Raw genomic sequence first — 12,575 nt, forward strand, 5'->3', positions numbered from 1 at the left:
ATTCGATTTCTCAATTGAATGTGTGAATTATACAAGAAACACACTTATTCATACACGGAAAGATTTATTAAAACAGATACAGGAATGTTTTTAATCTTTTTGCAATCACTTTAAAAAATCTCTTAATAGGTAAACATGTTTAAGTGCAAAATCTTTGCTAGTGATATTAAATATAGAAAAAATGTTAAGCAAAAAAAAATATATCCTTGTTTTTTTTTTTTTTTTCCTACAGCAAACAGTAGATATGGGAGAAAAACAATATTCTGTAATAATTAAACTCCCTCTAGCAATGAAATAAGCAGGCAACAATAATCTTAAACTCTGAGAACTTGTGTAGAAATATTCTGTTCAGCAGGATTCAGTTGCTGCATTTCCCAGCCACTAGGGGTGATATAGTATGTACCAGGACTGGGATTTGCATTTGAAATGTATTATGACCTCAAGTCTCAGTGAGAGAAAATATGCTTTCTCCCCTCTCGCTATCTTCAAAAAAATTAGAGTACAAAGTAGTTGAGAGCATATGAGAGTACAAAGTAGTTGGTCAGGCACATTAGTTCTCATTTCAGTGTGTTGTGAGGGGGAAGGTTATGTGTGATGCCCACTCTGCTCATGTGGCAAGAGTGACAGAGGAGGTGGGAATCCAGAGGGAAACACTGAGATCCAGGCTCATCGGAGAGCTGCTTCCCACACTCCTGAAGAAGAGGACGAGAGAATTGTGGTCATTACAAGCCTGTGCCATAACATGTGGATATGCACTTATCCAAACTACTCTCCATAATACCCACCTCACAGTGATAACACTCAAAGTGATAATCTTTGTTCATTGACACCACCCTGAGGATCTCCTCACTGCCCTGAAACACACACAAATACCATCAAAATCTTTCTCCTGGATCGATCTGAAAGCATCTGCTGTACTACTAGGGAATCATTTACCTCAGCAGGTAAGATGGGTTGTAAACAGGCAGCGCATTTGGGAGCAAATTGCCTGAAGAAAAGAAAGAAAAAACAATCCACATCAAGCTTGTAAATGCAAATGTTTTGAATGTGCCCGATGTTGATGTGGCATTCAAACAGCAATGGGACAACAACCACGTGGTACTATGGGAATTAAAGGCTTACTAGAGGGAAAGATATTTTGTGAATAAGTTTATTCAAATCAACAGGCAAAACTATTAACTGCTAACATTTAAATTCAAATAAATTGGTTACTACTTGATGGATTTTTTATTATTTCACAAAAAAAAAAAAAAAAATTTTGGTGTTACAAGATCTTTTATAAATCACTCTAATATGTGATTTGGTGATCAAAAATAATTATCAATGTTGCAACTGCTTAATATTTTTGTGGAAACCGTGATTTTCTTTTTCCATGAATCTTTGATGAATAGAAATTTCAAAAGAACAATATTTATTTGAAATAGAAATCTTTCGTAACATTATAAATATCTTTACCGTAACTTTCAATCAGTTTAATGTATCCTTTCTTAAAAGTATTAATTTCTTTAAAAAAAAATTCTCTTTATTTCTCTTTTTATTCTTACTGAACAGTAGGTAGTAGTTCATCTATGTGGCAGCGTTGCCCACTGAGGTCTTTACAATTTACTCCCCTCTTGCACTACATGCCCATTTTTCCTCTGAACAGTAGTTTGCCTGCACTGTGTGTCACTATATAGACACGGTGCTGCAAAGTTAGTGACTATGATACAGGGAATGGAGATATTTTGAATTGTTCTATCAGTAAATAGAAAAATAAGCCATGTTATGTAATGCATTTGCCTTCGACACTGTGATAATGCGTGTTTATTTAAGAAATAAAATTAAATTAAGGAAACATAAGGAAATAATTATTTGTAGCATTCTTTAGCTTGCAACTAAACCTAAATGGCAACAAATCTATCAGAAAGGGCTTCAGAGCAGTTGGTAATGTCACTTGTAACACTGTTCACTAACAGACCTGTTGTAGTCAGAGACGCAGTAGACATTGTTGAGGTAGTCTACTGTGAATGGCACACCGTCCAAAGCCTTTGAGCAGACCGTACAGCGGAAACATCCCGGGTGATAGGAGTTCCCTAGAGCCTGCAGAATCTGAGTTACACACACAAACAAAGAGAGTTAACACGCAACCTATACAACCTTCAAACACTGACACTGACCTCATGCAGAGAACACTGACCTGCTCCAAGATGAGGTGTCCACAAACACTGCACTTCTCAGCTGCCTCCTGGAAGCCTGAGAACTAATGAAGACAGATTGGGAAAATGATGGAATATTCATTCAATTATGAATATAACAAAAAAAACTTTATGGAATACTAAATATAAAATTGTGTACAATATTTTAAATATTACAATACATTAGTGGATATTAACTCCAAGGATGGTTTTATTTTCCAAAAAAAAAAAACATCTACAAATATATTTTGTATCTTGTACCCTTTTCCAGAGCACCCATAGTTTTTCTTTTTTTTTTTAAATACCAGATATGCTCTTGGATAATATTTTTCTCATAAATATCATTTTATACATTAAAATAAAAATAGTAATTTCCGAGTAACTTCAACCCCTTAACACAAACTAAAATAAATACTAAAAAGACCACATGAAGTCATCCCTACCATGTAGTCCTCCTTACAGTAGACCGAGCCATTGACGTTGTAAAAGTCCTTGTTGCGGAGTGTTCGCCCTACAAGTATAAACAAGATAAGACAGCTGTTCAGAGCAGCATGAGAGAGATACTGACCCAAATGAAGAGGTATTGAAATACTGGCTTTGGTTATATGACTTAAGAGTTACATTACAGACTGATAACTCACCGCAGGAAACGCATGTGAAGCAGCGGGTGTGATAGAGACTGTCCAGAGCCTGGCAAGCATTATCTGCACCATATACACCTTTACTACACTTCACACATGTACCTGAAAACAAGAATACAACCACAAACACTGTCTGAGTACACTATAAACACAACACACACAACTCAAGTGGCTATCTAGGACAATGAGGTCATCATCCAATCATACCAATTACATAAAACGCAGGCGGCAGAGCTGTCTGGACTCAAAAATACGTGTCTGTGCCGCATGACTGGTGCATTCTTCTCCCATAATACCAGCCAGTGGGTTTGTTTCTTGTAGTAACAGTACACACACCGATACATCTGAACTCCGCAACCCCTTCATTACTCGAAAAAAAAGGCTAATAGACTGTTGGATACAGGAATTATATTGTAATGTGTCGGAATGAGGTAATGTCTTCAGCTTTACACAGGTGCTTTTCAGACAACAGAGAGGTTTCCTTGTCGCAACAAAGCACTACACACACAGAAGGCACAAACACACACCCAACCCTCACAATTGAGCGTGTGAGAGAGCCTTCCCTCAGGACTCAAATACCTGAGCTAAACAAGCACACGCCAGCACACGCTAGTGCACGCTAACACACATGAACACACCCTCACTCAAACTGTGGCTGGCTGAAAGCCGAAAGCGCTTACACACAAACAGAGAGAGAGAACCCTCCTTTCGACCGAGCCTGTCCTACTGTATTACTCACAGCTCTTTGGTATGACCAGTGTATCACAGAGCCTGTAATTTGGGGTCATGCATAATCACTATGCTCGCTCTAGGCAGATATTTTTGACTTTGGAGTCGGTTCAGAATTCTGTGTAGCCTTGGGTGGAGGGGTTATATATTCGCTTGGTGACTCGCAAGTTAGTTATAATGGTTGGTTAGAGAAACGGCCTGAATATGGAGGGCTAGTATGTATTTTTGAAGTCTGACTGGATGCGTTTCATGTCTTGCTTGTTGCTTCCGAGAACGTTTGCATGTTTTAGCAGGTCCGAAGCAGTCTTCATCTCACCACATCACACACATTCACAACCTCCTGCCAGAGAGACATATATCATTAGTCATAAACAAACTAGCCAAATTGGATGAGTTAGTGATCTCACCGAAGTACTCCTGTCTGTCCACAGATGACACTGACTCCCTTCCAGCTGACTGTTCTTCCAGGGATGTCCCTGGAGCACCGACTGGGGCTGGAGTAGATAGGGAGCTGGATAGAATGGTGGCAGACACGGGCTGTTCTTTTAAAGTCAGGCCTCCATGTAAAGCTTGTCCTTCCAGGGCAGCATCTCTAAGTAGCAGGCGGGTGAGCTCCTGCTTGTATCGGGTTCCTAGCAAGTCGGAGTGTCGCGCCCTCTCACCCACACTGTCACCTCTTGATCCCCGCTGGTCAGTGGGACCCCATTCTGGTTCTGCTTGGTGGAAGGTGACAGTGTGTGTGCTTAACGCGGGCGGATATGAGTGTCGGCTGTCGTGCGCATTTCCACCAACTCCCGACACCCCTTCGAGACAATCCCTCCAAACCTCCATTGGGGGCACTCCTGTTTTCCCGGACACCTGTATGGAGTATGCCTGACCTGAGGTGGCGCCACCGAGTTGGGTCGAGGAGAGCTGGAGCTGCTGGGTGGGCCCAGGTGTATGGCGGGTGTCGTAGCCCAGACTAATGCCACTGGTCCGGTTACTGCTGCACCGACTTCCCATGGGACTCCCACCGCCTCCGCCTCCTCCGCTAGCGGTACTGCTCGCAAAACTGGAGCGAGGGCTTGCCAACACGGACTCTTGTAAGCTAAAAGAGGAACAGGGGCTCAACGCTGGTGCAGGGGGGAAAAAGAACCCCCCTATGCCGCTGTCATGGGTCCTCTGCGGGGGGTGCGAGAGGGAAGCAGGTCGCCCGCTGTCCCAAGGCTCACCACCCGAGCTCAAACGCTTGTAGAACAGAGCTTCCTGCAGAGACAAGCGCTTATGGCGCTCTAATTCATGGAGGAAGCTGGGCTCCACGGTGGATGAACGGGCAGCCGAGCTGTGCGTCGGGTACGGAGGTGGAATGGACGACAGCGGAGGAGGCTGGGCGAGAAGCTGCTGGCGCCGAACGAGCTGCTGGAGCTCCAGAGAATAACGCCGCTGCTTCAAGGCTGCACGAGAATTCGGGCTGTACGCCCCTTGTTGGTCACCTTCACCTCTGGGCGAGTTGCCCCGTTCCACTGCTTCTGGTAAGTAGCACGATGCTCGCTGCTGGGGCGACCGACGCCGCAGAGGGGCAAGAGTAGACGGGTGATGTTCGGTCTCAGGCCCGCAATCCTCAGGTACCGTGGCCGAGGTGGTATTCGAGGGTGCGATTCTCTGAGAAGCGGCTACTTTGCCAGGTCTTCCGGCTGACTGGCCACACACCTCTACAGAGGTGGAACAGGAGAGTGGGAACTGAGACGTGCTCACGGGTGCACTGATCTGCGCCAAGGTCCCATTATTGGCATTGTTGCTGTTACTGTTGTTATTTACATTGGCCAAGTCGTTTTTCTTTTTGTTGAATTTGACACTTCCGGAGTCACTCAGTTTGAGCTTTTGCTTGAGTTTGCTGCCAAGTCGTTCCATTGTGTTTTCAATGTACGCTCAACTACGATATAAAATATAAAGTACGAATTGAATTCCTCTTAGATTCCACCTGAAAACAACTACAGTTTAAATAGTGTACTACATAAATACAGTGAAATACAGTGTGGGCACAGGCATCATTCAAGTGTTTCAACAGCAGATGAGATAACAGAATAAAAGATACGTGACATCCAAAGGTTATAACAAAATAACAATAAAAACAAATAATACTTTTTGATGTTCTACAAAAATAAATATTTGACTTTGGAGATAAATAAAAAAAAACACTCTGACATTTTCCGCAGGCTACATTTCGTACTAGTTAGACTTGAAAACAAACGGTTTGTCTCCAAACTGTTTGCTTGTGATGAATTTGCTGGACATGCGTGTGAACAGGAGCATGTTCATCCATTTGTTTGCGATCCTTTTTGCAGCTACTTGTGGCCTTGTCTTCGGCAGTGAGCAAATGAACGTGTGAAAACTACCGTCAGGCTTCAAAGAGTCTTGAATTCCGCTCCCGAACTCGCGCAGAACCGATCCATTCAAAAGCTGAAGTCTCGCAGTCACATCCGCAACACTGATCCACTGCCCACTGTTGTCGGAACCACTTGCAAGTCTTATAATGACCACTTGGTTCTTTGTCTCTGTGGATTTATCTAAACGGCGCTGCCGGTTGTTTAAAAAATAAGAACGGAGTTTGAATACTGAATAAATTCCAACGCGGTTTCCTTTGATTGTGTCGGAGTTAAACACACAGGTTACGGGACACACCACGGCCCCTCTCTGACTCAACTAGCGGCTTTCAAAAAAGCAACTTGAAAACGTTTCTCTGTACGGATAAATGAGCCGTCTGTATCCGAGAACTCAAAAGGGTTTATTCCTCAGCAAAAAAAGGTACAAGGCAGATCAAAGCCTCCTGTTGTCCCGCAGGATTTCCACTTTGCCCAGTCCAGTTTGAAAGAAAATGACCATTATTCCCCAGAAGTGGAAGTCTTCAAAAGCGTGTAACAATAAAAAAAAAACCAGCTGCAGCGAGTCGAAGGGAGTTAGTTCTCCTATCGCTCACCCAAACATATTCGCAGAGATAAACACACACTGCGCACCCTACACCGGAAAACTGCGCTAAAATGATCAACGTACACTTTCTTTCTTTCCAAAATTTTTTCCCTTCCTCCCCCTTTCTTCTTCCTCTGTGGCTTTTTTCCCGACCGGAACACCTTTCCCCCGGGCAGCGCGCATGAATAGCATCCCACTATTTCGTCACACAGCCCAACTTCTTAAACAGACTGTGCCCATTGGTTCAGCCTACTGTTTGGACTTACACAAACAACCTTGACATAATCGCACACATTCATCAAATGACTAAAATAAAAAGACAAATATATTTTATATCAGTCTGAGGGCTTAGAATGGGTGGTTTAATTCTTAAATATATACGAGTCAAGTCTGTAAATAAGACAATAAACTCAAAAGAAACTATAATGCAGTCATGAATCAAATCATCTCTCTTTTGTTTATAACACCTTATGTTTCATTACACTTAATGTGGCAACAAGTGACGAAAAATCTATTTAATTCGACTTAAAAAAAAGCGTTTAAATAAACGGAAACCTGTAAACATGCAAATGGTTCGAAGACCTTACATATTTTCTGTGTCGTTTTTCTAACCCTAAGGCCTAATTGGTCGTGCCGTGCCTCTCGGCTGTGGAATGTGCGGAGGGATATCGCTAAGTTCCCTGGGACAGCGTGAGTCGGCTGCGTGTGTGCTTTTCGCGAGCGCAACAATGTAACTGTTTTTTCTTCTCTTCTCTCGCGGAAAATGCCTCTCACTGCTCCATAGTTACTGAGTGGCATAAATTCCGGTGACAACTGACCTGCTGTCGTATGGTTACTGTATTCAACCCTAAAAAGACCCAGTGGTGTTCTTTTGTTTAAAACCTGCTTTTTTTCCCTACCCCGGAGCTCCCTCCTCCCCTTCTGGTCTCGTCTGCAGCTTCTCCTGCGGTTTTGTGGGAGCGCGCACAAGCGAGTGGGGACTTGTCCTGGAGCGCACGCGGGAATGTTTCAGCGCTTACTCAGCACTGCTCGAGCCCGTAAACAGGAGGAACGAAGGGATCGATTTATTATCGAAGCGGAAGGTGTTCAGGGCCGGCCTTCAGACTGAGGCGCCTCTGTGTCGTGTTTTACAAGAGCTTTTCTCATCTTAAGACTGTAAAATGAACGAGAACATGTCACTCAAGTCAGTTTTTTAAATAAATGATTCAAAAGTCCATTCAACGTTCTATTTCGAACACCACAAGGAAACATTTGAATGCATAGAACCACAACTGGCAGCTACAAGAAGTCTCAGCTTACACGTTCTAACACGTTTGTTTTATTTTTGGTTGTTATCTTTTGTCCTCAGATCAAGCTGTGATTAGAAAGGCTGAAAATAGTGTAGTTTATTCAACAGGCGAATCAGGAGAGTCTGTGTTGTATTTAATGTGACTACAGCATCATCTACTGGCAGAAGCAAGTCACGCCGCCGTACTCCAATGCGGAGTCTCTATTTTGTACCTCTTGCTTGCCGTAGTTGCTTTAGTCCAAAATGGCAGCATCCTTGAGGACGTTTTGTACCGCAGGTGAGGCGGTGTGTTGGTCAATATTTAGCAGAATATTTCTTTTGTGAACCTTTGTTGGAAAACAGTGTTTATCAGGAATGCATCTAAACGTTATTGTTGTAGTAAAAGCAAGCCATCAGCCAGCGTGCTAATGAATGTCTATGGTGTTAGTACTCTGTCCTAAAGTAACAGCTGATGAGTGAACACTACGTTTTTCCTAATGGGTCATTTTTGTTTTCACATCATTTACAGTGTCGAGGCAGTCTATACGCCCGTTTTCATCGTCGTGTGTGACCCTCGCAGGAAAGAAGTGGAGACTGGAGTGAGTTTCCTCTGCAGTTTGACTAACAAATTCTACTTAAAAATTTAATCGGGTTAAGGTGACCAGATTTTTTAAATTAAAACCGGGGTCATTTCCTAGTGTGTGGACAAAATATCACTGAGATCTCACTTGTGATTATCTACAAATAAAAAAAAATAAAAAATAAAAACTAAACAATGCATTTTTTTTTTTAAATTGTTGTGGGATCCATACACTAATATTATAATTAACGACTATAATGATGTTTGAGGATCAAATGGACACTTTTTTTTTTTGCTACAATTCACCAAAAATCAGACACTAAAAACAGTAAATAGTAATTATTGCAAATATCAAATAGATCAAAGCAGTTTTATAACAAAACTATGAGACTACAAAAATAAAACCATAAAAGTGAGAACGTATGGTAAATAAAACTGTTTTTCAAATATTTTTACCTTTTCTAACTGAGAACATTTCTAACATTTTTATTTTCACAAACTGTAAGCATACAGTTATAGATATTTTATCTTTATGCTTTTGGAAATTGATCTTTACTAGCCCTAATTAGGCTTATTATTATTTTGCATTTTAGGCTAATTTTGACCACAAAATGTGTCTTATGCAAAAATAATTCTGCAAGTGTAATTGTTTAGTTACAAATTGTATTAGTTATTTTTTATTTGATCATTCATATTGAAGTTGTGGCGGCGAAGGTTTCAGGAACATTTCATATTGTGTGCAAAACAGTCTCACATTCTTTTATGCCTAGTTATTTAGTACACACAAACAGTATTACTTTAATTTAATATGCATAGTTAGTATGTAACATCACTGCAAGATTGTCAGCAGTGTGTAAATACAGTGCATTTGTGAGCAGTTTTTAATATACTGTAAAACAGGGACAACCAAAAACATTGCTGTCCTCAGTAAACGGGGGCGTCTGGTCACCCTAAATTGGGATGATGACAAATATAGATATTGGTGGTGATACAAAGGAGAAATGTTTTTAAAATGAAGTTTAAATAAACATTTATACAGTTTCGAATAATATTTAAATTAATACTAACTGAAAAAAACGGATTAAATCAGATCAGTTTGCGTACATTAGATTTTATTAGCAATGGTTAATCTTGATGTCAGTGTTTTGTTTTCTTACATGCTTCGTTGTCATGCTCCCTGTTTGTCTGCAGAAATGGTTTAGCACGTAGTGGATCAGAATATGGGCCATTAACAGATCTGCCTGACTGGTCATATGCAGGTAAAATTTATTTTATATTTTGTTAAAAGCCAAAGGCAACAATGGGGTGTGGTTTTGTTGTTAGTTCTTTTGTATGTGTCAGTTGTACGGTATTTGTCAAAACACTGTCAACAGTGAATCTGTGAATGAGAATATAAACACTGACAAGGATTATTATGTGATTTTCAGATGGAAGGCCTGCACCTCCATTGAAGGGGCAGATCCGCAGACAAAAGCAAAGAGAGGAGTTTGCTGTAAGACTCTTATGTTTTTGGATTGTTGTTTTGTTCCTGCTTATATTTCATTTAAAGAAAAACTTGAAATGTTTCACGTTTACATTTGTGTGCACATTTAGAGAAGAGCAGTGTATCTCAATGCAGAGGTGGATGAAGGGATGAAGCGATGGCAGGAGAAGAAGGAAGAGGAGAAACAGAAAGAAGAGCATGTGAAATCCTTATTACTAAAACCTAAAGGACATTTATTAAAGAACAAAAAATAAAGATACTTCAGGACAAAAACGTTTGGGCATGATTTCTGTTTTTATTGGTAAACACACCAATGCACTGTAACAATACATACATACTTTTATAGTGGTAGAAAATAAAAATAAAAATTTATTGTAAAGGTGACTGTAGGAGGACATTACGTTCTGAGGGAAGGGGTTAAGCAGATGCAGTCTTTCTAAGACACTTATTTCAGGGAAAAAACTATTTGCTCAAATTGCCCTAGGGTACAATTATAACAGCTTACAGGTCATAAACATAGAAATAGTTGGATTTTTTTTTTTTCACACTTGTATATAGTCTAGCTTTGTAGACAAATATACTTTGGACAGTGCTTTTTGACAGTATAGTGTCGCCATCACTATACTGGGGTGTTAGGACCCACACAGACCACAGGGTGAGCACCCCCTGCTGGCCTCACTAACAGCTCTTCCAGCAGCAACCTAGTTTTCCCAGGAGGTCTCCCTATAGAGCCCTGCACGGGCCTCAAATTAGACGCTCAGGCCCTAGCTCAGCTCTTGTCCAACAGTTTATCAGAATTATCAACCCAAGCCCCAATTTCCAATTTCCGTTATGTGTGGCAAAGTGATATTTTGTTTTGTTTTTATTAAGGTAATTTAGAAAAACGTTTGGAGCATTTTTGTTAGTTAAATATAAGTTTTTGTTTTTAAGTAATGACCAAGTGGCCAGCGGCAGACAGTGAGCTGATCATAGCCTATGTTTGATCAGTTTAGCCTTCTCAAATCATCACGACTTGCCTAAAATAAAATCTATAGATATAAAACCGTTCAAGCATATAGCAATTTTTAAACATTAAACCTAGATAGATGTGCGCTATAGGCTATACAATCATTTGTGTGGAGAGTGAAAGCTAAAGCACGCTTTGTAGGACATAGATGCACCAATGCAATCACTTGAATTTTTTAAGTGGAAACAACTTAAACTACTCTGTCATTTTGACTCATAAAGGTAAAAGTAATAGGGTACAAAAATAAAGGCCCACCTTAAGAAAATATGCATAAAATGTATAAAAAAATATATACGTTATATTGAACATTAATGAAGCAAGAGATTTTGTGTGAAAAATCATTCAAGTTGTTTATTTTGTTTAAAAATCTTATAAACCTATGAGGTGGCAAGAGGGTCCTTTTACCCCACACACGGGGTAAAAGGCTCATCAACATGGCACACGGTATTGAAATACTTCAGCTAAAATATATATATTTTGAAAAAAAATTGTGTAAGTTAATACTTGTTCAAAACAATAACTTTAGCAAAAAAGTATTTATGTAAACTGAATCTGTATCTATTACATACATTTAAAAGGGAAAAAGGGGTTGAAATGTAATCATTACATTTTACAGTTCAAACGTGTCATAAAATATGCCATGTTGACATTCTGTGACTCCACTAGGCTGCAGTGTTTCTCCATCCGTGCTGCTGAACTTCTGGCAGCCATTTGTCTCTGACCTCGTCTCTCCCATCGTGGGATAAAAAGTTCCTGCACATAATGCAGACTGACATATTCCCCCCTTTTCAGCTTCCATGTGGTTATATTTTTCATTTTATTATTTTTTGCTAGTCTTTCTGTTGTTTTTTTTCTTTGACAAACTTGCCGTCATAAAATGGATTCCAAGGTACAGACTAGCATCGAGATGAGACTATTGCCATACCATCTCCTGCCTGAGAAAGTAATTAAGGGTGTTGCTATAGTGACTCTATTTTATATTAGCCGCAAAATGCCATTTCACTTTCCTATTTTTTTTTTTCAGAGAACCTCTGAATCTTGAAAATCAATCAGTATGGCTCTGAAATATAGGGAAATTTTAGGCTAATTATTATTAAACCGGTAGCCCTTACCTTCACTTTCTTTCTAGTCCTTAGTTCTTCAGTATGAGAGAATCTCTCTCTCTCTCTCTCTCTCTCTCTCTATATATATATATATATATATATATACAAAAAAAAAAAATCAATAAAACTGAACATTTTTTCTTACCCTCCTCTTTTTTAACTGTGTTCTGATTAGATTTTGATGTTTTTTCTAATACTGTTTATAAATAAAGAGATTATAAAAAGTCTCTCTCTCTCTCTCTCTCTCTCTCTCTCTCTCTCTCTCAATTCAATTTCAATTTAAGTGTGCTTTATTGGCATGACAAAAACTATACATTTGTATTGCCAAAGCAGTTGCAGCTCGGCTGCTTACAAATAGTCCACATATGTATTAACAGAAAGAAAAAGAATAATAGGAATATTAAAAATATAAAAAAGTATTAAGCATGTAGTGCCAAATGAATGTGTATGTAAATAAGTTATAAATAAAATAAAATAAGTATTAGATTTACAGAGGCAAAATATACATCTAAGTAATATAATACAGTAATATGGCATAATATAATCTACATGTGTTGGAAACATCAGATCTCTCTCTCTCTCTCTCTCTCTCTCTCACTCTTCCAGAGACATACGCACACACGTCTTCCTGCTGATTTCAGCAGCC

The 12,575-nt window shown here is 39.7% G+C and overlaps 2 protein-coding genes across 2 annotated transcripts; one reads left to right on the forward strand and one right to left on the reverse strand.

Annotated features, from left to right (window-relative positions):
* Nucleotides 1-51: 51 nt before the first annotated feature.
* On the reverse strand, nucleotides 52-6,683 carry ajuba (ajuba LIM protein). The gene is made up of 8 exons (XM_042727354.1): nucleotides 3,952-6,683; nucleotides 2,816-2,917; nucleotides 2,618-2,685; nucleotides 2,177-2,239; nucleotides 1,958-2,088; nucleotides 937-988; nucleotides 786-854; nucleotides 52-692 (listed from the first exon to the last, which is right to left on the reverse strand). Exons 1-8 carry the CDS (start codon nucleotides 5,432-5,434, stop codon nucleotides 558-560), a joined length of 2,103 nt encoding a protein of 700 aa, XP_042583288.1. The 5' UTR covers nucleotides 5,435-6,683; the 3' UTR covers nucleotides 52-557.
* Nucleotides 6,684-7,164: 481 nt separating this feature from the next.
* mrpl52 (mitochondrial ribosomal protein L52) lies at nucleotides 7,165-10,093 on the forward strand. The gene is made up of 5 exons (XM_019081710.2): nucleotides 7,165-8,055; nucleotides 8,287-8,356; nucleotides 9,529-9,596; nucleotides 9,765-9,829; nucleotides 9,931-10,093. The coding sequence occupies exons 1-5, from the start codon at nucleotides 8,022-8,024 to the stop codon at nucleotides 10,072-10,074; spliced, it is 381 nt and encodes a 126-aa protein (XP_018937255.1). The 5' UTR covers nucleotides 7,165-8,021; the 3' UTR covers nucleotides 10,075-10,093.
* Nucleotides 10,094-12,575: the final 2,482 nt, after the last annotated feature.

The sequence above is a fragment of the Cyprinus carpio genome, chromosome B7 (assembly GCF_018340385.1).
Source record: "Cyprinus carpio isolate SPL01 chromosome B7, ASM1834038v1, whole genome shotgun sequence".
In the NCBI taxonomy this organism is placed as follows: Eukaryota; Metazoa; Chordata; class Actinopteri; order Cypriniformes; family Cyprinidae; genus Cyprinus; species Cyprinus carpio.